Source organism: Clinocottus analis, unplaced genomic scaffold, assembly GCF_023055335.1.
Source record: "Clinocottus analis isolate CAN_PGR_092001 unplaced genomic scaffold, fCliAna1.0.p SCAF_18, whole genome shotgun sequence".
Taxonomy (NCBI): Eukaryota; Metazoa; Chordata; class Actinopteri; order Perciformes; family Cottidae; genus Clinocottus; species Clinocottus analis.
In genome coordinates, this window is record NW_027175909.1 from 17,609,021 (window position 1) to 17,636,122 (window position 27,102).

Consider the following 27,102-nt stretch of genomic DNA (forward strand, 5'->3'; position numbering starts at 1 on the left):
TTGACGGAAATAAGTTGGAGGACTTTTCTATATAATCATAAAAGAATATCAGACTGATTTGTGGTATTGAGCCCCTTTTGGTTGCAGCGTTGACGTCTTGTCAGTTGCCCTTGAGCAAGGCCCGGCGCGGTCGCTTCCTTGTTGAAGGATGCAGCAGAACTCATGGCGCTCATCACCGTGTGAATCTGGTCACGACCTCCATCGCAGCTCAAGGGGCAAAGAGAGTGATTCAGTGAGGACCCGTCTGAGCCCGACTGTCTCCTCCAGTTCACCGTTGTTTAAGAAAAGCAAGGATATATAAATTCTGGCATTAATATTAGGATTGTTGTATTGTTTCTGTCAAGCGAACATATTGCCGCTTGTTGTTCTGTTCAGGTTGCGTTTGTTTAAACGGTGTAAACACCACGAGTGTGAATTTGTTCTCTTTATTTTCTCGTCTCGTCGTAGCACCGAAAACCAGCGGAAACGCTGCCGCGGCATATTTTCTCTTTTGCTTTCGGCGTCGCAGAAGAAAATAAATGTTGCTTTGCTTGCACTCATTAATCTGAAGGAGACCACAGCCGGCGAGAGATGGATGTTTTCTAGCTCCCCGCTCTGGACTAATCTTGAGCCGCTCCTCACGGGACCGCAGCACGAGGAGCTAACAGGTGGGGCGAGAAATTGTGTTTGTGATTTTATAATATGCCATAATTTAATCGAGCGAGAGCTCGGAGATTAAGTCAAACACGCGGCGGGTGAAGTCTCTCTGCAGGGAGCTCCACATGTTGATAACATCAGTTTAAAATGTGCTTTAACGTAAATGACTTTTTTCTCAGATTACATAATCAGTTAAATATCACCTGAAGCTTTTATTGGTTACGGTGCTAAACATGTAAAATGAAATTCCACCAACGTAATGAGACGAGAACAACTCATGCAAAACACTGAAGTGAACTACAGCTGGACGATGTTGTGCTGATGTTTGGCTGCTGCAGATATGAGTATTGTTTGTCAAGTTAAATGCAGAGAAGAATTTCCCCAAGGGGATGAATAAAGTGCATGTTTCATTTATTTTTTTCTATACAAATCCAGTTCATAAATGTCAAATGAGACTTGAGGGTTTCTTGAAGCGCTGTAACTAAAGTTTACTGTAAATACAGTTTAAACTATTTAATAAAATGTGTGTCGCAGACAAGTTAGTCCTTTGACTCTCAGGACCGGCCGTTCCTCCCTGATTGGGAAAAGGGGTGGAGCCAAAAAATCAATGAATGAGCTCACCTGTGAGCCGGGAAAAAGCAGGAAGAGAAAAACCCTGAAGCCAGAAACACAACATGGAGGAACAGCAGCGAGACGAGAGATTCAGCTTTTTATAAACTTTAAAGTTAAACTTTAAACTAGTTGAACTTCCAGACGCTCTGAAGCTCCAGAAGGAAACATGAAGCTACTGAAGCTGCTCCAAGAGCCACGACCTGAAGACCTGCTGGTGGACCCACAGGTAACACACACACACACACACACACACACACACACACACACACACACACACAAGCTAAACTCCCCTCACACACTTATTTAGCTGCTTACTCGTGTTTTGCTTTATTCCATTAACTGTTGAAGAGACCTTCATGTGATATCTCAGACTCTATTTTTTGGAGTTGTGTTTTATGTTCCTGGACAGGGGGCCCAAGGCCCTACAGAACCCTACAGAACCATACAGAACCCTACAGAACCATACAGAACCCTACAGAACATCTTTGAGTGGTTTGTTAAAGTCTTCAGTGGGAATGAAACTACAGAAGTAAACAGTGAATGAACAATTATTCCTCTTTGTTTTGTATATTGTGTGTTACTGAAAGTGTCTTTTGTAGCGATGGCGCTCGTCAGGAAAAAAAACAACTGTTGATCAACTAATATGTTTTATAGATATAGTTTTATAGTCAGTCTAGTTTTATTCCTCCATTTGTATCTTTCCTCAACAATCCAGCATCGACGGGGCTTTAAATATGAAGACGACGCTCAGGTGCCGATTCAACTTTTTTTCCCATGAACTTAAAAAAAGAAGAATCACATCTTTCTCGAGACTTTTACTTTGGGAAGAATCTCCAGAAATGGAGCATTAGATAATTAATAATATGTTGTGTACGGTGATGACGATGCACAACGTGCGCCTGAATGTTTTGGTGCTGTTGACGAGTTCGGTGCCGCCTCAGACTCTGACGAGTACGTAATCTAGATTATAATGAGAAGGAAACAATTAAGCGTTCACAGGAACGTTATCACGCTGCCGCCCAACATCTGCCGCCGCTACAAGCGGCCGCCGCCGCGTTCAGGCGCCGCTTAATAGCAAACTGTTTGATCCGTAACACCGGCGCTCTGAAGCTGCTCGTCAGTGGTCGTCTGTTGCAAAAAAAAAGGGCAAGATTCAACTGATGAAGACGAGCGATTCGCCTGCGGAGCAAAGATTAGCCGACTCGGCGTGTTGCACGGCGCGCTAGCCGCTGAAGATAAACTTTCATGTGTGCTGCTTTTTCTTTTTGAAGATTACGACAGTGAACGAACAAAAAACCAGACGGTTAGTGACAGAGTGGGCTCCAGGTTAGCGCCCACAGCTAGTCACCAGCTAACGGAAGTCCCAAAAGAAAGGTCAACAACTGCTCAACATCCTGTAGGTTCATGCTACACAACATACTGTACAACACACCATCCTGTAAGTTCATGCTACACAACATCCTGTAGGTTCATGCTACACAACATCCTGTAGGTTCATGCTACACAACATCCTGTAGGTTCATGCTACACAACATCCTGTAGGTTCATGCTACACAACATCCTGTAGGTTCATGCTACACAACATCCTGTACAACACACCATCCTGTAGGTTCATGCTACACAACATACTGTACAACACACCATCCTGTAGGTTCATGCTACACAACATACTGTACAACACAACATCCTGTAGGTTCACGCTACACACCATCCTGCAGGTTCATGCTGCACAACATCCTGTAGGTTTATGCTACACAACATCCTGTACAACACAACATCCTGCAGGTCCATGCTACACAACATCCTGCAGGTCCATGCTACACAACATCCTGTAGGTTCATGCTACACAACATCCTGTAGGTCCATGCTACACAACATCCTGTAGGTCCATGCTACACAACATCCTGTAGGTCCATGCTACACAACATCCTGCAGGTTCATGCTACACAACATCCTGCAGGTTCATGCTACACAACGCCCTTCACTGGCTAACGGTAGCCGCCGCATCTGCTTCAAAACATTGTGGACATCTTCCACCACAAAATAAAAATCTTTTGGACTAAACTTGAATAAAGAAAGCAGCATTTAGATGTCATTTACTTTTAGCACTTTGTCGTTTGGCTTTCTTAAGAAATTGTACTTGTTGTGAGTTTGTACTTCTGGTTGAATGCTCTTATTGTGCGTCGCTTTGGATGAAAACATCAGCTAAATGTGATGTAAACAAATCATAATCTTTTCTCTATTGTTTGTATTGCTGTGAAAACGTCTTTCACACAACTGAGATTTGACATTTTACATGATTACATCTGAACACATCAGCAACGTAACCTTCGTTTATTACTGATGTTCAGCAGAGCTTGAACGCATCGTCGTCAATGCAACCTCCGTTCATGTCCAGGAGTTGTAAGCAGAACCTTTATGCTTTCTGCACGACGCATGGACGTGCATTACAACATCACAATGTCTGATAAGTGTGTACTTGTGGTTGTTGCTTATTTGTCAGTTAATTAGCACTCCACATCGCTGCTGTCTAAAATGACAACCAAAGAGTAAAATAATCACAAAACTTTCATTTCCCGCAAACCAACCAAAACTTCAGGAAGTCACGTACATAATTTGAAAGAACTCTCATTACTCTCATGAGGATGAAAGATTCTTCCTAAATTTCCATCTCGGAACCGAACGCACCAATCGGAGTAAAAACTTTGATAATTCCTCATTAGCTCGGCTGGTCAGCGTCCGCTCTCTGCAGGTCCGCTGAATGAAAATGAACGTTCACACTGGAGAAGGAATACATCATCACAGTACGGCTGTGATGTATTACTGGACACGCAGTCACTGCACGAAGCCTCGCGGTCCATTAGGGTTCATTTATGTGCCTCGGAAACCAAACCCTTCCTCCCTCGCCAGCCTCTGTGACAGCGCTTGATGACTCTCCTGCGAGACGCATCGCTAACAGCCGTCCCGCATCCTGTTAAAGCCACGATCGCTTCCCGGCAAAAAGCAATTCTTCCCCTGAAAGATCGGCCCGACAAAAGGTCCGAGGGTCTCATCTACAAATGCTTTTCATACGGCGGAGAATCAGTCAATTATTTTGAAGCAGTGCAGCGGCCCGGGATTAAGTGATTTAGGAGGGCGAGCAGGCAGCAGCATCCCTTCCTCCCTTCCTTCCTCCCTTCCTCCCCCCTTTGCTCCCGGCCTCAGAGACTTCCACAAACAGCACGGCTTGTCAGGGCTGATTGCGGCGGCGCTGGGGCAGATAAGTCAGTCTTACTATTATCCTACGTAAGCCAGGAGTGCCAAATTACAACTTTAGCCTTAAACCCCAACAGAGTTTACTTATGAATGTGTTAAGCCACCGCAGAGGCTCGAGCTGGAGGCGGGAGGGGAAGGGTGCAGCACGAGTGTGTCAGACGGGGATGTATATCTCAGTTCGGGCTATCGGGCCCTCTCGGCTGTCTTTTTATGGCTGTCAGCATTTCCCCAGGCTCATAACTGTGATGTTCTGACAGCTTTACAAGGGCCGTAATTTCAATTTATTTCCAGCAGCACGCCGCCGATTCTCCCACCACTTCAATGTCATGTTTAGTCTAACGTAGAAACGCACGCACGGCTCCATTAGCATGTATGGATTTTTCCTCCTGAGCCCGGGACCGTTTATGTCCTAAAACACTGACAAATGGGGACAGCTTAACAACGGGAGCATTATTAGATTAAAAAAAAGAAAAGGTGAGGCTTACGTCCAGAGGGCCAAATGAAAATGGGTAGTTTGGAACGGCGGACAATCAGAGTCGCTAGAAATTCGTTAGCTTGTTTTTTTTGCTTCCAGCGGACGCCTCGCCCCAAAATGCTGGTGACATCGTGTATGTCCACGCGGGTAAACTATGAATAAACATGTTGTGATGTTCTCTTCTGTGCAGTTGGTATTGGCCCTCTGAAGCCAAAGTAGTTCAAATGCCGTATATTAGAGTGCCTCTCTGTTCCCCTTTCTTCTGTTTTATCGCCCTCACATTCTATCGCGCCCTCCATTTACCACCAATTCAATTTCTCCCGAGCTCCTTACGACGTGATTTATGACTTCTGCTGCACCATAAAAAAGCTTGAAAAATAGGTCTTTTTTTCTTCTTCTTACCTTGCCCACGTACTGCGGGTCCGACCCCATGTACTCCTCCAGTACAAAGAACTGGTTCCACACCCAGCCCCGTTTGACTCGCTGGAATCCGGCGGCCGCCGCCGCCGCATCCCTCATCGGGCCCACCGAGCCTCTGGCGTGCTCCCGCGCCGCCCTGCTCCGTCCCACAGCCGGCGCCGCTGGCCGTGAGGAGGAGGAGACTGAGCCTTCGTCGACGAGAATCCAAAGGAACAGCAGCAGGCAGTTCCTTGTTAGCATTGGCGATCTGTGAGGCTCAGGTCCCTCAAGTTAAAGTCCAGGTGACGAGAGCCGAGCCACGCCGAGAGGACTTGTGCTGGGGGGGCGGGGACGAGGGAACAAAATAAGTATTTTCCTCCAGTCGGTCAGGATCCCACTCAGAGATGCATGGAGCTCATCACCTGGAGGAAACACAGCAGACACGTAGTGAACAGGTTGGCTTTTTGCTTATTGCCCACAGGATATCAATGATGTCATTACTATAGGATCTGTGAGGGTGAATGAAATGTGTATATATACATTTTCTTTTAATTTAGATGATGCTTCTACCTTTACCTTTTCAGTCAGACATTGTGGCTTTACTTGTATTGTAATGACTGACTGAAGAAAACAAACTGATTAAAGACGTCCAGGACTCTCTGATAGTACACGAGGTCATCAAATAGTTAAACTTTCTGGCTCGTAGTATTTGCTGTGGTCTACACTGAATATCCAATATCCATGTTCTTGATATAACATGTTTAATTAATCAAGTTCAGTTTGGGGCTTTGCATACGCGACTAAATATGGGAGAAAAATTAAAAAAATAAAAAATTTGCTTTTTTATTTTTTTTGCTTCACTCCCGTGATACTTTGCCTCGCAATAACCCGTCTGCTTCCTGCTCATTTCCCGGCTGGGCAAGCAGAGGCTGCTGCTATGTGGGACACTGAAATTATGTAAAAAAAAAAGAGAAAAGAGTCATTTTCTCTGACCGAGTCGGCGAGCACCTGCGGTTGTGCGACGCTTGGCGCCGCGGCGCCGCCTCCCTCCGTGCCACTAACTAACTGGGCGAGCGAGGAACCCCTGGCAACAAAAAAGAGGCTCGCCGTCCATGTGCATGCACCGCCCACGCCGCAGTGACACCGAGCCAGCGCGAGAAAACTAAAACAGGAAGGCCTCACCCCGACTGAGCCCTCGGCGAGGGACTCGGCACGAGCCAATTAATAGCGTAGCATTCATTTGTATTCATGCAATAACATGCTAATGCCAATTAGATGGTTATCTGTATGATAAATACGCCCGCAGGGAAAACAACAACAAAAAAAGTTATTATTATAATGTTCTGCTCGTGGTGATTCATTTGACTCGCGCGGACCTCCATGAGCTCAATCATAAACACCGGCGCTGCAGACTCTCTGAGCTACGCGCTAATTAGCCCGATGACTTGTCTCCGCGGTGGAAACCGGTGACTTTATTTTGGCCGTCAATTATCAGCCTCCGCAGCCCGTCAGTGTTGCTGCCGCTCCTCGATTGCCCCGAGAGTTGGAAAGTCATCTATTATTTAATGACACTTTGATGAGAGGCTGCCGAGGAGCTTTTTATGTGCGTTGCTTAGCTAACGCTGCCCTAATGCTTTTAATCATTACCCGACAGAAATCGCCCCCCCACGTCAATGACGGCGCACAACTTCTCAGGAACGGACGTGACACAAATGTGCGGTTGTCACCGTCGGATGATGTAGCGCGATGCATCGGCGGTTCATACATCAAGCCGACGTGTGTACTGTAGGGGATGTCGGCGCCCAGCAGGGATTTCTTTAAGGTGCTTTTCCGCTTTTTTTTTTCCCTCTCTACCAGACAACAGATTTGACAACCGCCGGCCACGGGGAGATTGTGTTGGTTTGCCGCAGCGCGTCGCCCGACAGGAACACGCGTTCCCTGAAAGAGGCAACTCAAACAGAAGATTACTAATATATAATCCAGGCTCACAGACAAGCATATTTAATTTGTTTTCTCCCAGCGGGCTTTGTTCAAAGTCTCAAAGCACCAATGAGCTACGAGATGGATGCCGCGTGTCGTGCCGTCGAGTCCGATTTGGGAGTCGCGAGTAAAGCACAATAGAGACGGGAACGGGGGGAAAAACAAACCGAACGTATGCAGGAAAGTTTTGAAACAACTCAATCACGAGTTCACGCCGTAGATTTCCATTTTAGAGCAGTAGAAGTAGCTCAAGTTGATCTCCGATCAGTCTTAAAAACACTCTTTGTCGCAGCCATTGTGGTGTGACTACAAACAAATAGGAGATGCAGGTGCTGTGCGACTTGTCACGGTCGAGAAATAAGATGAAAAACGATCAATGGACAGGAAGTTACTCTCCACACGAGTGTAGATAAATCTGATAAACTGCTAAATCTACAAATTGTGTTGTAAGCTGTTTACCTCGCCGGCGTCAGCTGAGTTATGCCGGGACAGGCGGCGCATTTTTTACGGTTAAAAGGGCCTTAAGTGTGATCTCTTAATTAACGATCATTCATTACACAGACGAACGCGCACAGACATATTTCCAGAAATAACCTAATTTGTGAAAAGCCTCATTCATTATGGAGCAAACAACACGACTCGCAGGTTGTTTCCAAGCCGGACCACACCAGCGGCCAGGCCGACACACAAACTGGAGAAGGGAACCGCAAACCGGTTTGAATGAAGAGAGGTTAATGGTTTCCACACCTGCTTTATTGTTCGGTCTCTCCACGCTTAATGCGCTCATGGGCTGTACAGTAATGGAAGACAGCGTGCCTCTAATTTCATAACCGAGGCTCCTCATTGACATCAATGCCTCTGATTAATTACACCGACTAGGGAACATCGTCTTCAGAGGGAGATTGCTCCAACGAGGTCCATTCATTCCGTCTGTCGCTGCACGATCTTAAAAGTCAGAACTGATCTGCAACCCCCACCCACACACACACACACACACACACACACACACACACCCATGCAAAATTGTCAGGAACCGTCTTGACGCGGGTCAGACATGCCTTCTCCCGGAGGTCACTCCTCATTTAGCGTGGACATAATGGAAAATGACTGTTCCCATAATTCCTGCAAGATCACGCCTCCGCCGCCGCACACGGCCCTGGGAGGACTCCATGCATATTTTATGAGACGAGTTCATTAGCATGTGTCGGAGGGGGGGGGGGGGGGGGGGAGGGGTTTGCAAACCTTGACCCGCATGTCTACTTCAGACAACGCGCCGCGGCGGCTCTGACAGCGCTCTCACGCATCACCTCCAATAAGCAAAAGAGCATATGGCCGAGCCGAACTGCCGGAGCAGATTACCACCCACGGAAAAGTTATTGGTCGTCAGGGCGGCCGTAAAACACGACAAACAAATAAGTGGGCATTGACTTCTGCAACGGACGAGGGAGAGATGAGTCACCTGCATCGGGTTCTAGTTGTGCGTTCGCTTCATTTCCTGATGGACATGTGGGCAGCGGTGAGAGGATGAGCCTCCATCGGCAGCTTCGGATCACACTGTAACTGTATTACACGCTGCTGTCTGCCGCTTGTTGTTGTTTGTTTTCGTCTCCAACAAAAATGCGGGCGTCCATTAGCAGCGCAATAAAACAGAGTGATAACATTAGAAGAAATGGAAACTGAGAACCTGAGGGGCAATGCTTGGCTTTAAAGGTGATCAATCGAGGCGAATATAAGCTTTGGATCAATATTGGCAGAACAATAATAGTCGTTTTCTTTTTTTAATGGGTTGGGACCATGCGAAAGTTTTTCATTATTATACATTTTAACAACATGTGAGGTTTTATTCTGAAACGATCGAGAAGAAATGCAAAAAAAAAAAAAAACTTATGGTATAAAGTTGCCCGTTTGCACTCAGGCTGTCGTAAACACTAGAAAAAAGACTATTAATTAGGATTATTAACGCGTCCCTGCAGCGGCAGCATGGTAGTGCGGATCATATTGTGTTCATACCTGATGGTAATAACGGTGAAGGCTGCTCTCATAATAAACAGATGTGTCGAGGTCAGCGCTGTCGCCACAAAGATAAAAACAGTGATTGCGCAACGATCTCCACTGATGAGAAAATTTGTAAGATGAGGCTGATGAAAGGAAAAAACAACAAAAGGTCTCCAGTCAATCGAGGAAAATCACTGTGAAGACGTTGTGTTGGCTCGGCTCAGGCCGAAGAAGACTGTAATATCATTTGGATCCCACTGGGGGGGCGAGTGGGAGGAGGGAAGTGGAGGTGGAAGCAATGTAATGAAAATGGGAGTACCAACACAGCTGGCCAGTCGAGCTGAATTATCAAAGAACTCCTCATGCGTGGGGTTACAGCGCATCAAAGTGATAGCGGATGAAATGGACCCGCCAGTTACTCGGATACCTTTACGACGCAGTTTGGCCTCGACCCTTCTGTTGCCTTTGACGGAAAAAAAAGATGGCGGCGTTTCACCCGCGTCCCGGTGTGCAACAATGACGCCGGCAGACGCGGTCGATACTCGGCGGTCGTCTCGTTTTCTTCATGGTTTTCATCCGGAGAGCCGCTCGGATGCAAAAGGCTTGTTGTGCACAAAGCTGTGAGCACAAAGCTGTGAGCACAAAGCTGTGAGCGGCTCGGGGCTCGGTTCCCTGAACAATGGGAACATTAATATGATGTGATGAGTTGTCTTCCCCACTTTTTCTTGCAGCCCACGCACATTATGTTTGGGCAGAGCCGAGTGATGCCTTCCACTCGCATCACGTCCGCGGCCCGTTGGGCTCGCCGGTGGATGTGACGCGATGCGGGCGCCGACACCGGCGGTGTTGTTTCAGATCTCACTCAGGTGAAGTCGCCGCTCGGTGCAAATTAAAATATAACAATGTTCCCACCCAAAGGTTAAAGAAATAAGACTACGTTGATGAGAAAGAAGTCCAATCTTTTCATGGTAAAGAGAGTTTCTCTTTTTTGTCCACACTTTGTGCATCTTAGTCTACAAGCTAGGCGTGTTGTGCACCAGCAAAAACACCTGAAACCTGAAACAACCATAAATAAAGACATTTTAAATGATGCCATCATTAGGTATTTTGAACGATTGACTCGTTCTGTTGAAGAGCAACTCCATCTTTAATTGAGTTCATTAGAAAACTAAGGCGGTAAGCCCAAACACATTCTATTAATAGTGACAAATGGAAACTTCGACCATTGCCAAGGCTATTTCTGTGATGAATGAGCCTTTTTAGAAATTGCTGCGTCGGCAGAATCTGGACTGGAAAGAGACTTTGCAGAAGGTTTCGGTCGTGTTCGGGGGAAGCTGCAGTTTTACACGTTTTAATGTGGGAAACTATTGGACGACAAGTAGAATACAAACATGTAATCACCACGTATTGTATGTTTAAGAGCAAAAATGTCAATTTAAATAAAAGAAGAAAACATTGGCAGTAAAACAAAAAGAAAACATCACAAAAGGTACAAGATATGGAAACATGATGCACTAAACAGCTCGAGTGAGATTTATTTTGCTCCCCTTTTCTTAGCAGGGTTGCTAACTCCCCGCTAGCTGGCCATTACACTTGTTAGTCCGGTGTTTCCCTTTGGACAATCGGGACGCTGGTGGGCCGCCAAAGCCATTTTTTGTCGCTATAGTTTTTTAATGAACTGAAAGTTATATTTTGCAGTTCTAACTGGACCTGCCAGAAAGACTTGTGGCGCTTCCCGGGGCCAAGAAGTCCTCCCTGCCCTCTTGCAGGGAGCGACGCGGCCCCTGTTAACAGCCTGTGAGGATGTTGACAACCCAGTTATATTTTTTTTAAAGCCTCGTATACCAGCTGCTGAAACAAAACAAAAGTTGAAAAGGTTATTTGATCCTTTTCTGTTCTTCTTCTGGTCCGATTGAAGCCGAGATACGATCTGAACAGTGATCCATTACACCCCTCATGTGAAACATAAGCTGCTCTGAATCAAGCTGCGAACACACAATCCAGGGTGTAAAATACACATTCAACTAACATTTAGCTAAAGTATCCAATCAGACTCCAATGTGTGACCTCAAAGGACTCACATCTGGACTTAACCTACAGAGATGTCACATCTCCAGCTCCAGGAACTACCAGCGCTGCGTTCAGAAGCCCCCGTGTGGACCAGCTCGGTTGCTCGGCCTTCTGTAGTTCTGCTTCAAGCTTTCTCAACAAGCCCTGGTCTTTGAGAACGACACACTGCGCTGCCTCGGCTCCTGAGCAAGACACCTGTCATGACGTTAGTCACACGCCCCAGCTGTGCTAAAGTATACAATCCATTTGACTGCAGAAGCTCAGAAGAACATCGAACACAAAGTGTGAGGTGGATCGGATGAAAGGCTCGTCGAGAAAAACCGAAGGACAGACGGGGGACTCGCAGACGTTTGAGTTCAGTGTGCGCCGTGTTCACAATGGAAATATTGTGACGGGCGACTGTCAGAGAGCAAAGTCTGGCAATGAAGGCAGAAAGGACGAGGTTCGCTTTGTCACCAGCAGAAGCACAAAAGGTGTCAACTTGTCTCTCCTGTCAACTCCATCGCTGCCACATTCTCACCTTGACAGCTTTCTGCTGGATGCAGAAGTGTCGACCGAAACCAAACCGACCAGTGTGTGTTCTGCATCAGCCGACGTCCACTGGAGGGGGATTAACTTTTGTTTCCTGTTATAATGCATTTATAAAAAATCCACAACTTTTTGTCTTTTTCTTTAAATAAACTACTAGTTATGGAAGCCCATTTCCACCACAAAAAAGGGCCAAAAAAATATTAAAAAATCAACTTTTTTTTTTTGGCAACTTTTTTTTTCATGTCCACAAAAAATAGTCAAAGAAAAAAAAAAATCAGAATTTAGAAGGAAAAAAAAAAAAGACAAAAAAAAAACTTTTTCAAATGAACAAAAAAAAAGTTGATTTTTTTTTTCAAGTTAACGAAATAAGAAAAAAACTTTTTTTTTTTTTTCCCGAGTCAACGGAAAAAAAAAGTTTTTTAAGTCAACAAAAAAAGTCAATTTTTTTTCTCAAGTCAACGAAAAAAGAAAAAGTCGATTTAATTTATTTATTTTTGGTCTTTTTTTTGTGGCGTAAATAAGCTTCCATAACTGGTTTATTCAGGCCTGATCGTTTTCTCGCTGGTTCTTCGGGCGTCTGTGGCTCAGAGGTAGTTTGGTCCTCGGCTTGTCCCGCCGGTCTGAAAGAGTAAACGTTGACATGGAACCGTGAAGGTGCGTCGAGCCTCTGGGGAGACGAGATGAGCGCCATATAAATGCGAGTCCACTTACCAATTTCCCTTTCTCTTTACCCCGATAATCCAGTGCCGGCCTATCTCTCAACTCGTCTCCGACATCTGACGTTTTTGACAGATGCAACTGCTCGGGAGTCGAGAGAGAGTCAATGCCCGAGCGGCGAAAGACACGGCAGCCTCCGAGACATGAAGTGAAGCAGGCGTGTTGCCCCGAGGCGGCCGTGGAGCGCCGCCGCCGCCGCTCAGCTGACGGCTGTCAGCCGGGCCGACGGTTCTCAAGCACGTCGGGCCTCGACTGGTTTCTGGCCCTCGTGCTTCTGCTACTCAAACACTATTTCATCTCCACTCTTCTCTCAGTGAGGTCCTGTCTCACTTGCTACTCTTTAGCCTCGTCCTGTTTGTTTTTTTTACACAACCATTCAATGTCCGACTCGTTTAGACCGCACGCCGCTCCGTGAAAGCCCGACAGAAGCAGCACTGCGGCGGTGTCGGTCCTCCCGTGTCTGCACGCCACGCATCACATCACGGTCGTGGTCATCTCACATAGCCGTGAGCTACGAGGCTCAAACATGTCCCGCGTAGAAGAGCCGGGGTCGGACACACCGCGCTCACGCAGCAAATGGACAAATCCGTCGGTTCGAGAATCCAACTTGTGACCCGAAAAGTCTGTTTCAGTCACAAATCAATCTGCGACTCGTAAGCGACTTTTCAGAAGCCATGTTGGCTTTTTTCACAGTGTTTTTTCCCTGCAGAAAAATAAATAAAAATGCCTCGCTTTTCTGGGACGTCGTGGCCTCTTAACACATTATTTCCATCAAACTCTGACTCCCGGACCAGATGAGATTGCAGACTAACAAAAAATGACTTCATCAGTCCAATTTGGAGCGGACGCCTGCATATCATGGAGCACATGCGCTCCCCGAGATGACGGTATATTACCTGAAATGTATTCCAGCGACGATGAAAAAAAAAAATGAATTAGCCGCGCGTCCTACTGAACGAAGGTTGGCTCTCCGGTCGTCGCTGAACTTTTCCCCCGCTGGAGATATAGAAAGAGAGAGAGAGAGAGAGAGAGAGAGAGAGAGAGAGAGAGAGCTTAGCTGTCGAGACAAAACTGGCCCGAGGCGAGAAAAGAAGCGCCGCACTGACTCGGCTCTCCGCGGCGGCGAGCACGTCTGGATCCCCAGCCAGCAAAGACCCTGACGCAACAGATGTGGCTCCGATGAAAGCTTGTGATTAAACAGCAACTTCAGATGGGCGCCCATGGATCTGAATTATGGATTCTTCTCTGTTAGATGCTGCGTATAATCTGTAACGTATTGTACGCTCAGGCGCACACTGCCGGGTATAATAAAAAAGGAAGGCCTGGAGGTAGAACGGCCTTGATGCCCGGCTTCCTGTTGCTTGACTCCGAAGCCGCCGCCGCTCTCTGATCTGAACTTAATGAATGTACATTACAATAAAAGCTGTGGATGTGGAGAACGTGACGGCACTCGGCTCGACTGTGAACCCACCAGCTCCGTTGGCAGAACGGGGGGATGGTGATGGAGCTGCTCCTGCGGGGCGCTCGCGGCCCCCGCTGCTTCGGTTTGAACTAAGAGAAGATAAACTCCCGGGCCGAGGTTTGAACCCCGTCGCGTCGTTACAGAGTGTGTCATTAGGGTTTGCTGACGGCGATGCCAACTATTGACAGAGGCGGCGATGCGAGGACGAGAAGATTAGAACAAGACGGATGGCGGTGGGCGAGTGGTCAAGCTCGTGTTCTTTCCAAGGTGGACGAGGAAAATACAGCTTAGACTCACAAAAAATACATTTGTACCCAACACACAGTTTCTCTTTAAAGCAACCGGCCACGAGGAAGACTCCCCTCCAGGAACGACACATCTTAAAGAGCCTGTATCTCTGTTTGCCACTAATAGGGACGCGGGGGCGGATCGCATGCACCTCCAGCTGGGAAATCTGCAAGATCGCTGCCTTCGCTACGAGCTCTGCTAGCCTCTTTTTTTTGTAATATATGAAAAAATAAGCTGCATTGTTACGCGCCACAAACATTAAAACACAGAACGGCCTTCAAGAAAGTCACTTTTTATTATTTCATTTGGAATCTGCTTCTTTGGCTCAGTGGGTGTGTGTTGTGCTAACATGTTAGCATTTGAGCTAATGGTACTGAGTTCATTTCGCTTTTTTTAAATTTTTGTTTGATTTTTTTTTTTTTCTTGAAGAGTTTTTAAAACAGTGATCTTTAATCACAACGCTGCACTGTAACAAGGCCATAACAAACGAAGCAAAAATATCTATTTTTGAGTCATGGATCACGGATTATTTTTTACATCTGTTCAAATTCAATTTCATGCTTTAATAAAATGTAGAGAGAAAAGTCAATTTACAAAATTATGCATTTGATAATGCAATTTAAACTGACAGGTAGACCGGTCTCATCCAATAAAACAACGTTATGAGTTATTTAGAAACAGCACTTTGGTTATTTTAAACAACTTTATTTTCTAAAACCTTAAAAGGACTTTTGTTGCCTAAACGAAGTATTACACAATATATTCCTGAACCTAATTAAGTAGGTTTGTTGCCTAAATTTAAGGAAACATTTCACATTATTTTACTTTAAACCTTCAAGACGGAACTTTATTTTGAAAACCTGACACCGGCTGCAGTCTTTTTGTAGGGAAACTTTCCCCAAGACGCCACATGAACGAGGTGCATCTGCTGTTTATCAGAGCACGTTGTTTTGAAACAGAGCTTTCATGTCACAGACCAAACACACAGTCAGCGAGCGAACACAGAAACATCCTCGTCCTTCATGTCGGTTTGAGATCGTGAGTAAAGCTCCGGCTAAGCGCTCGGCTGTGCGCTGGCTGCCGGTGGACGTGCCGTCACAATGAAGCCTCGTATTGTGGAGCCGATCCAGCATCACTGTTGTCTTCATCAGATTATCCAAAAGAACAATTTCTGCATTTGTAAATCTCTTCGCTGTGTATCGTCATGCATCATTTCCCCCTTTTGTGACCTCCATCCGTCTCTTTTCTTAACGAGGAAACAGTAGCTGCAAGTTGGCCTCTTTAATCACAGCTCAATCCGCTTTTTGCCTATTACAGCTGTTGTCGTCTTCTAATTACCCTGATCTAATACGTGCGTTTGCTTGCTGTGACAGACGTACATCCCAAACTGTTATGACTGCCATTATCCGGCCGCAGCGTCTCTCAGCCAACGCGTTTCCCCGTTTTCGCTTAATTAGACTTTGCTAAATGTTAACAGATAAAGCTCGGGCGAGCAAGTCAGCCCGCGTTCAGATTAACAGCCAGGCGGAGCAGATGGCAATAAATTAGATATGAGAGAGACAGAGGGAGCGAGTGAATGGGCAGTGGCCTAAACAATTACTGGAAACCTGTTTAATGGGAGCAGAAGAGAAAAAAAGCTGCCATGTTCGCTCTTGTGGCATTTTTTGAAGGTGCCAGTCTCTCTTTTAATCAACAGTTAATGGTTTTATCAGCCGTGTTTCCCCCCTCCTGTTAGTTAGTTTCTCAATCAGTGCTCCGGTTATGTACTTGAAAGCAACATCTACTATCAGCGGCTTCTTTCATATTCCACCTCGTATTCAACGCTTAAATCAAAAGATTTACTTTCTCGACACGGCGTCTGTGGTAACTCACACATTTCACGGCGAACTGATGAAAGTCTCTCCTGAGGTCGGCAAAATGAAGAAAAAGAAAGAATCTTGCGATTATGTATTGAATGGAATTGCTCAAGTGTTCATTTTAAGCACTCGCAGATAAATGAATGGGAAGCTCCTCCAACGCTAACTGACGCTAACATCTTCACCTCTGCAGTCGACTGAATGATGCAATGCGGACGAACCGGGGGTTCGCCATGGAGACTCCAGCTGTCACAGAAATGAAACTCTGCAGTACGGAGTGGACCTCTCTCTCTCTCTCTCTCTCTCTCTCTCTCTCTCTCTCGCTCTCGCTCTGCGCTCCAAATAGTTGTTGTTCAGTAGCGTTTCCTTTCTTTATGTTTACATTTTCCCCACCGAGGTAATGAGTGCAGTGTGAGGGTGAATCCCCAGACAATGAACGCCATATAATTGTGTTATTTCAGACAGCTCTTATGTGTAGGAGCTCGCTGAAGCTTAATTAAGTGTCTCTGATGCTGTGGAATAGTCACTTTTGGGCAGTTGGAGGACTGAAAACAAATTAAGCCCTTTTTGGTGTGAACTATTGACAAATAATGTGCTCATGAATATGAGTATCAGCTTTGAAATACAGAGGATTCATGATTTCCAATGTCTCATTGATAGATGGTTTAAATACGGCATCAGCTTTATTGGCTTTATTTATTTATTTGACTCTGGTGCTTGTGTCTTGTGTGAGATCGCAGATATAATGATGCTTACCCCACATTCCTGGCATTGGCATTACTCCTTTTTAAGAATCAGTTTCAAACTTTACCCACAATAGAGCAACTTCTCCTCGATTCTGTCCTTAAATGACGGCCGTGACAAATTACTTGACTGATGACTTAACAGAGCCTTTTGCTGCCGACGTCGTCTGCATAACATGCAGGTTTCTGGCAAAGGAAGTGTTGTTCTGCCCCAGCTGAAACGTTCAATTAAAGCATTAAAATGTCTTGTTGTGGCCTTTTCCGTAGTCAGAGTGAATGTCTCAGTCCCAAGGCGTAATTAAGTTTATGTAAAGTAATATAGCTTGATCAATGATTCCTCGCTAAACTAAAAGTAACCGTTGGTTGAGTCGAGGCCGTAGTGCTTTTTATTCCTGAACCCTACACAGTGGTTTAGTTCCCTGAACTCTTCCCAGTACATGTTGTGTGTATCCGACTGTAAAGGTGTATGAAGAGCATCGTTTTGAAGGTTGTTGCCACCGTCCGAGCCGCTTTCTTTAAAGCGTTGCTGTGAGGATGTGTTGACTGTCTGAGCAACAGATGTTGCCGTGTAATGAGCGACCTTGTTAGCCGGTGACTATCAGCTGAATGCCGGTTGCTGGTGGTAACGCATGTTAATGGATGTAGATGATAAACACAGATGAGTGTATTGAAAGCTGTTTTCAAGAACAACATCATTACCAATTATCACTGTGAGCTACAACGGAGGCATTCTGCTGAGAATCACCGGCTCACACGGCCCCTCGATTAGCTGCGACACTTAAAACTCGGAGTCTCTCTCGCGGTATTTGACCTTCTTTACATGAACGTCGCCGGAAGGATCCAGTGACACTAAACATGACCACTTGAAAAATGTTTACTCACTAATAAAACGCATATCTAGAAAGTCATTTTGTTCAGGTTGCATTCCTGATCTGCTGCACTCTGCCTTCACATAGCTGAACACGCTGCTGCACGCCGCCTTCACATAGCTGAACACGCTGCTACGCGCCGCCTTCACATAGCTGAACACGCTGCTGCACGCCGCCTTCACATAGCTGAACACGCTGCTGCACGCCGCCTTCACATAGCTGAACACGCTGCTGCACTCCGCCTTCACATAGCTTAACACGCTGCTGCACTCCACCTTCACATAGCTGAACACGCTGCTGCACTCCGCCTTCACATAGCTGAACACGCTGCTACGCGCCGCCTTCACATAGCTTAACACGCTGCTGCACGCCGCCTTCACATAGCTGAACACGCTGCTGCACTCCGCCTTCACATAGCTGAACACGCTGCTATGCGCCGCCTTCACATAGCTTAACACGCTGCTGCACACCGCCTTCACATAGCTTAACACGCTGCTGCACGCCGCCATCGTTGTGCAAAATGCTCCATCTACAGTCGTCTGTTCACATTCACACACGGTCACGCGTGCTACGTGTTGGCTAGCTGTGACTCATCGGCTGCTGTTGATTTAATTGTGATGGATTGATTGTGATGACTCCATGACGTATCTCTTCGTACAGATTTGCTGTGTTTAACGGTTGTGTCTTTACGGTTTCATTCAAAATATAACATTAGTCTCTTTTTCAGAGCGAGATTCATCACCATGGGTTTTTTTCTATTACCACAGTAATCTAAATGCAAATTTTTAACTGTCCCTTTTTTTCCACCAGGATGATGCTTCTGGCACAGCATATGCACTCGAATAGAAACGAGCCCCCACCCTCCCCCTTCAATCCACCTCCACATGGAAATGTAATCTTGAATGAAGACTCCTTATCACGTTGACATGTTGTAAGAGAAGAAATGCCACTAATTGAGCAAAAACTAATGCCTTGGAGTCGAGTTCTGACATGTTTGTCTGCATACACACATCTAGACACCGCCGGCTGCGTCGAGCTGAAGGCTTCCTGCAAGGAGATCGTCTTTGAACCGAATATTATGCTCACACTGAACTATCAGTGGCTGAGTTATGGATCCATTGTGGTTGTACTCTTTGACGATCCGGCTCCACATTATGGTTCATACATCTAGTCCTTGTTAAATAACATGTCTGAATGTAGTAATTTGGAGGATACGCTGCACCGAAATGGAAGCTTTGCAGAGTTTTCGCTCACTGACTGAGAAACCTTCATTGCACCGGGAACACGCACACTGTACACACACTGTACACACACAGTACACACACACTTCACACAGTGTGATGCCACAGCTGTCCTGGATGCACCGATAAGGATTGGTGGCGGCGAAAGGCTTCATCATTCCCGCCTTCCTTCTCGGCCACGCCATCATTTTCCCCCTGCACGGATCCGGTCCTGAGTGACACCCCGGGGAGTTGATTCCCGCTATCTCCGCTCCTCCTCTGCTCTGTAAATACAGCCGCGGCGGCGCGGCGGCCCGACGCGCTCGTCCTCGTGTAGCGTTAAAACCTCCACGTGTCGGGGGTCTGATAGCGATAATCTTTTCTCTGCACGTTGCTACTTCGGCGTTGCCGCGCAATTGTGCTCCATCAGTGTGGTCAGGGTCGCCTGCTGCAACCTTGTTCTTCGCCTGCTTTTCATTAGCTGAGGGACGGCTGTGCGGTACTCCGATGCACATCGTTCATTTCTTCACTGTCGAGGCAACGAGAAAAAGAAATACATCGATACGGACACCTGGATGTTGGGTATCTGGTCCGATACTATGATCGAATATAACGACTAACTAATAGCACCGTTCAACAGTCGACTAGTAACATCCCTTCTGCAAACGAAGCGCTGTTTGTATCAGGAAAACACAGTTAAATGTTACAATGAATCTTTAATGTTTCCAGTCTGATTACATGTTTTCATTGACATCAAACGTTCCTAACGTTCTACATCGTTGGTAGAACTGCGACAGTATTATTAGGTAGTCGTATGTATAAGTACAAAAATGTAGGAACCGAGATAAAGTAGTATCATAGTACTCCTGAGCTTCAATCACAGTGTCAGCCTGTAACATAGGAACTAAATACAGTAAAGCCGTCTCCGTCTGCAGAAGTACTTTTTAATATTTGGGCCTCAGCACACAGGAAAGGCTCGTGGTCTATTCGTAGTTCATGGACTGAAGGCCACGTCAAACAAAAGTCCAAACATGCATAAAAATATCAGATAAATACACGGACAAGAAATCAGATTTGCATCGTGCAGATTTTAAATGTTACGGCTGTTTTAAACAAGACTGCAAACTGTATTTTCACAGTCTAGAGGGCTTTCAGACGGGATGAAGAAAATAAATAAATCTCCAGCCGCGTCCGCAAACTTTCACAATGCATAGTTTTTCATAAAAAAATGATCAGTTTCTCTTTTTGTGTTTCCCTCCAGTGGGAACAATGTCTGCTCAACATAACTGGCTCACTTGTGTTTACTTCCATTGGAAGGGAATGAACAGCGTTTCAGATGTCGGCTCCCTTCTTTTTGTGCATCGTCAGCAGAAATTTAAACTGTCCGGGGAAGAAATGGCACATAAATTTAAGCAGTATGCGACAGAAAAACAGAAAAAAAACCTTTTGTAGAGTGAGTATATGCGGGTATGTTGAGATAATCCAATTCTTTTTAATCTCCTCTAGGGATGTTTAAATAGAACGGCCATCAAAAACACCGTCTTTTTCCTTTAAACGGAGACGAGAATGAAAACGCCAGCGCGGCGGGCGCCACATCGCTGCTGGCACGAGGACCTGATGGGAGAGCGACGGGTCCGAGACGGCCGTCTGAATATCCGGCTAATTATACATTTGACAGTCTCTGCTGACAAATTCTGCTGTTTGTGTTTTTAATTGTTGCATTTTGAATTTAATGTCTTAATGTCTTGGCATTTATGCTCAAACAGATCAGGAGCATCTCAGGGGTAAAATATTACAACACAAAGCAGATGTACAGTTCCAAGAACTTCAGTACGACGAAATATGTGCAGGAGTACATTTATTAAATCAAACGCATAAAAAAAACAGATGTGTGCTCTGCGTCCGTGACTTGAGGGTATGTGGGATATAGCAGCAGGTGCGCAGGAGTGTAAATTGATTTTTTTTTCTTGAGAACACAATTACTAATGATTGGACCCGATTTCCCCTCAGAAAATAGTTCAACACACATAATAAAGGTGAACTAGCAATTACCCTCAGCCACAGCCCAAATGAACTCCAGATTATACCGAGGCCAGCTGAAGGGAGGATGAGGATGAGGATGAGGCTCTGCCGGTGGGAGCGCCGCCCATCGGCTGTGTTTCTTAACCCAAAAAATATTATTTAAAGTATTTCTTCACGTAAACACGGTACGGTCATGAAGTACAGCTCGCTGACATTGACCCGGTGGACGATCCTCACTGGATGCCCTCATTTAAAAAGTAAAATGGCTACAGAGGTTTCAGTGAGGAATGTATTTTTAAACAGAAGAAATGTAGTTATTAATAATCACACATTACGGACATCGACAATGTAGGGACAGAGAATCCCTTTTTAAATGCCATTTTTCATCCATGTACATTCAACAAAAACGTTGGTACGTTTGCTTTGGGGTCGGTTTTGTCAGCATTTTACAATAATGCCAATATATTCAAATATATTGGCATTAATCTATATTCCAATAATCTATATATTGGCTTTGTTATGTTGAGGTTCCCTTCAGAAAGATATTTTAATTCATACGAACGTTGTCGTTGTTTTAGCTAACGGGGATGTTTCAGGGCAACAAGCCTCAGCAATAATGAGAAATTGTTGTTTTTTTGACTCACAAAAGCTCTGCTTGATTATTTAATGGATTCAGTGGTCGAGATCAAATGGACGAACATCAAAAGGATAAAAAAGGAGATTCCACCAGAGAACCTCTCGTCCACGCCACATGAAACTCAGCTGAATCTTCAGCAGAGAGCTGCATCTAATTCATCACATACAAAAGCTTTTCCCCACTTTCTAAAGATAATTTGTTGTATTTGATGTATTTCCTTTTGGAATATTCACCTGCACATTCTTGGGAGCACAACCAAACAATATAGTTAACAAAAAAAGCGCCTACTTGGTTTGATAATGAAGTACAGGACTCCACGCCGCGTTTCCACAATGTTCATTATCCACCACAATGAAAGTTGCGACTGCAAAGAGTAATGAAATGGTTTTTATTACCATAACACAAAAGGTGCACATGCAAAACCAACAACGGCACGCTGTGATAAGCTCTGATTATGTCCCGAGTCTGCAGGTTTTGACAAACTCGAGGTAAGCAAACTCCGCGGGTCTTTTTGTTGTTGTGTTCCATCTGCCGCGGCAAAATAACGACAACGCTGCAGCGTCCCGGCGGGGCGTCGGCCACGACGCCGAGGTTCATTACACGGAGTCGCTAAACGCCGCGAACGCCGGTCCAGCGGGTCTCCTAATGGGCCCGCTATCGATCCATGCCGTATGGATTAAAAGTTTAGTACTTTATTCTGGGGCAGCAGGGCCGAGCTGCAGCACGGAGAACGCCCTGACCTCTGAACCCACAGGCTCGCAAAGTGTTTTTGGTCGCGCCCCACTTTGGAGGAAGACAAATGTTCACGCCCCACCGCCCCAACACACGTGTAACAAAATGATCCATGCTGAATTTGTATTTTAATAACTTTTGTGACTCCTCTGTGCTTTTTGCCGTCAGGGTCTGCTAAACCTTCTCTGATTATTTTTTTTTTTTTTTTTAATTTTCAAATTTTTTGGACTGGACCCATCCTGTTAAACAGCTGATCTCAACTGAAGGCTCAGGTAGAAAATCCACAGCTGCCACTGACTTTTTCATTGTCAACTGGATTGCTCCATCAGACAAGAACTAATAAAATGTGCAATCACTTTGTGAGAACAATGCAAATAAAGTTGTATCTGTGCAAAAAAATAACTAATAGTTGGCAAACAAAACAGCCGCAGTTAACCTTATTTGCAAACGGATTCTTCTTGGCCGCTTCCCTACAGCGTTGTCGAGCATGCACGCTTCTACGAAGCCATTTGCAACAGACATTTTGAGACATTTTCTTACTTTGGCTCCTGTCACATTTTGCCCTCTGCGACCTTGATTTTAACTGCAATGTATAAAGTCCTGCATCTCTATGGAAACAGCACCATAGCTGGAAGCAGAGACCATTCAACGAGGAATGACACAGTTACTATGACATACGTAATACAAGTTGAATTTATTTGGTAATTTATTTGACAAAAAGTGGAAAACAATGGAATCGATCCAAAATGTTTTCCAGTTCCCACAAGTGTGACAAAAGTTATTTTGTATATTGAACTATTTAGAATAAAACATCTTTGTTTAAAACCCCAATGCTCTGTGCTCTGCGGCCGGCAGGTGAATTCAATCAATCGTGCCTTCCTAGTAAAGAAATATCACAATTTATGGCTCTTGCTTTGGTTCTGAGCACATGGTGTGTTCAAGGACCTTCGGACTGATGGAAATCGGACGACAGTAGCCTGTTTCTTAGCTTCTGTTTCTGATAAACGGTGTCGTTTCAGCAATTGTTTAAAGAAAAGATGCTTTTCAATCCATTCAATGATTGTGTTGAATGCATTCATCAAACTAAGAACAGAGGCCCATAGTGCTGCACACGGAAAGAATAATCCTTCAATGCAGAGACGGGGCACAAAGCACCTCTTTCATGGCGCAGAGAGCTCTGGGATACATTACGTGCATTAATGAACAGTTAATAAAAATAAACCTCAAAGGCCAGTTTAATGGAAATAAAGTGCGTAGGTTTAACAGCCTTTTTTCTACAGCTGAAGCTCCCCTTTGACTCTTAAATGGAAGACATGATGAGCAATAATGAGCTGGCATCAGACAGAAATATGCAGTTTTACTGATAATGACTGGGAAAAAGATTTTCAACAATCTAAACTTGGATAGATTTTAGATTATAAGCAGAGGGAGACTGCAAATCGATATCTCCCTTGGCTTAAAGTGTCAGGACGTCAGCGCGACAGATTTCTATTGAGAAGCATCAAATGAAATCAGCTGATTGTGTCACTCCACATGTAACAACACCTGTTGTACCAGTTTCCACTCGTTCTCCTCATTGGGAACCTGGATTCAAGTGGAAAAGTGCCGGGAACAGTGTGATCTCAAGGGAAAGCTTTGCTTTGCAGCTGTCCGCCTCCTCAATGGAAAAGTCTCTGCAGCTGACTTCGTTAGGGAAATTAAGGGGAGTGCAAAGAGTGTCATTGTGCACTTAAACAACTTTTCTGTTGACAAAAACAAGCAAAAACACACTGTAATGAAGTGCACTGCACATTAAAATGGGAGCGCCGTACACCATTAGCCACATCTGGGTTCCTAGTGTCGGTGGAGTGCAGACGCCGACGGCTCGGTTCTAATTGTGACACCGATATGAGCAACGGAGCCTGAACTAAGTCCGATACATAAACAATAACGGCTTTAAAATGGATTTTAATGCGACGGCATTACTTTGGCAGAGTAAGGATCGTATCGGCGGCAACATTTGAAAGTGTCAAATGTCACATTTGTGCAGTAAACGGCAGAATTCACAGGTAATAATTAGAATTTCAGACGAATGTGATTAAGCTCTTCCAAGCCTTCAGACTGTTAATCCCTTGTTTCATCACCGTGCGTTTTTGTTCACCGACCGCATACCAAGGACCCGACATCACAATTGGAGTTTTAATGCTCTGCAGTCAATGCAGTCTGTTTTAGAGATGAGAAAGTCATATCAACAGTGTAGTAAAAAAAAAGATATTACACTCCGCTTGTTTCTTTTAATCTCTCTGATTAAATCTAGGACTTTAAAGTTCATTCAAAGTTTCCCTTAAATATTTATCAGTTACTTTCTAGCATTAAATTAGATCCAACACTTATTTAAAGTGTAACTTCACCCTCACATCTGAGACGAATGCTGCGTTCACACCAAAACACTTGTGAATATTCGCTTTTTCTCCTGATTTTACTCGCTCGACTTTATGGGGTTAATTCGCTTTTTCACGACCATTCGTGGCAGAAAAGGGGGCGTGGCTACGTTACCCCAAACTAATAGCCTCACGAGCTAACCTAAACTGACCCGGTAACGTTCCTGTAGCTACCAGCACATAGCCTCACTAGCTAACCTAAACTGACCCGGTCACGTTCCTGTCGTTAGCGGCACATAGCCTCACTAGCAATTTAGCTAGCGAGCTAGCGAGTCGAGCAATTCAGCATTTTAAAAGAGGGGGGCTGCATCCCATCACCTCCAGGAGACTTCTTGGAGAACAATGAGAAGAAAGAAATGGCCTCGCAGATCTGTTTTTAACAAAATATTCGGCTAAAGAAAACCCACAGAACCCGAGCCGCTTTGTAACCGCCGCTGACGACGTTATCTCAACTTCCTGTCTCGGTGTGCGGCTGCAGAGTGAATATAGGGGGAACATTCGGCGTCTATTGTTCATGCAGCCGCTGTAAAAGCTCTCTGCTTTGTTGTGTTTTTTGTGTGTTTTTTTTGCTGTCTGCTCCTATTAATCAGCCCTACTTTACCTTTCAAGGTTGTACTTCTGTTGTCTTATTTGCCTGCCACATTATCAGAAAAGGCTGTCCTCTTATTTGTGGCGCTGGAGGATTCCCTCAGGACGCTGCATTGCACACAGGCAATTTATACTGGAAACATTTGCATTTACTTGGTCCTTATATTTGAGCTTCTGTTCCTTTTTTATTCAGACGCTGCACAGCTCTTTTCAGTCTGAAAATAGATGTCTTTGTTGTTCTGTACCGGTTGTGACTACGACATTTTAGAGTTTTCACAGTAACGGCTTCGGAGGCTGGAAGCATCGAGTCGTCTGGAAGCATCGAGTCGTCTGGAAGCATCGAGTCGTCTGGCCTGGTTGATGCTTTGGTCGACGCGAGGGATCATTTTTCCATTTTTAAACCAAAAAACTTTACTGCAAAAGCTTCATAACAGGCCAATGCTTCCCTGGATTGTGTTTATTGGTGCAGATTGTGATGCTTTGGATCTTAATCTTTCTAAAAAAGGTGCACTATGAGTCTGTGGGTTGTTGTTACTGCGCTGAACTCAAGGAGTCCTTTTTGATAAATCTGGCTCATATTCATGCTGGATGTTTATAGTTATGATCAAAATATCTTTGAAGAGTGACTTTTTTTCACAGAATTTTTTTTCCAGAATACTTTGCTGAACAAATACATACAATAAACACAAATATTGGAATTAATTTGGGGTTCCTACGACGACTCAAAGGTCTACGTTCAAGAGTTGTGTTAAAGTCAGACATATGGCCGAGAACAACTGCTTATTGTATATTATTTTAAATAAATAGCGGAAAAAGGTAATTTTCTGCATTTACTTAGTTTTTCTCTTTCAAGAAAACGTAACGAAAGAATTTATTTTGGTTCCTGGAGACACCAACAGTTAGGTGAACTACTACTGAAGTGTTTTTTTTGGTACTTTGCCAGATGTTTATACATCAGGTTTATTTCAGCGTTATCTTCGTGCACGATGCAGTCACGTTGCTTTAGGGAACGAGGAGTCGAGATCAAAATGGAGGGAGAGCTCAACGATGGACGTGGTGGGATCAAAGCCCCTTGTAACACACACACACACACACACATCGACACACACTCCCACTCTACGCCCCTGGCTCAGTTTGGTGTCACCGTTCATGTGATGCAATGGCAAGATGGTCTCTCGGTTATTAACGGTTCCACTGATATATTTATGATTCTTTACTTATGCAGCACTATGTTTTATTGAGGCCGTATCAGACGTGTTTGCGTTGAAAACCACGGCCTGCGTGTTGCGTAACAATCTCGAGTAAAAAGAAACCGGATGGAGCTGGTTGAAGTAACATGCTTTGACGGCACAAATTGATTTTCTACACGAGCCGTGTACTTTTCCTCGACATGACCGCGAGGGAAACATCAACGTACAAATGTGCCTCCTCTCCAGGCCCCTTGAAGAGCGCCATCCTGATGGACATTGATTCGTCCATCTGCTTGATAGTATTTACTGATGCGTCTCATCTGGATGCAGAGAAGCCTTCCAACGGACAGGGTTTCATTTTAAAATGGGGAAATGCAAAAAAGATAATATCCCATCAGCGATAGA

At 45.0% G+C, this 27,102-nt stretch overlaps 1 protein-coding gene across 1 annotated transcript in view; it reads right to left on the reverse strand.

The window, feature by feature from the left end:
- The window catches only part of LOC137788668 (cadherin-12-like), a 103,005-nt gene that overhangs the window by 59,274 nt on the left and 16,629 nt on the right, over positions 1-27,102 (reverse strand). Inside the window, exon 2 of the mRNA XM_068581660.1 lies at positions 5,381-5,799. Within this exon, the coding sequence (XP_068437761.1) occupies positions 5,381-5,638 (258 nt within the window). The 5' untranslated portion in view covers positions 5,639-5,799. The remainder of the gene's footprint in view (positions 1-5,380; positions 5,800-27,102) is intronic.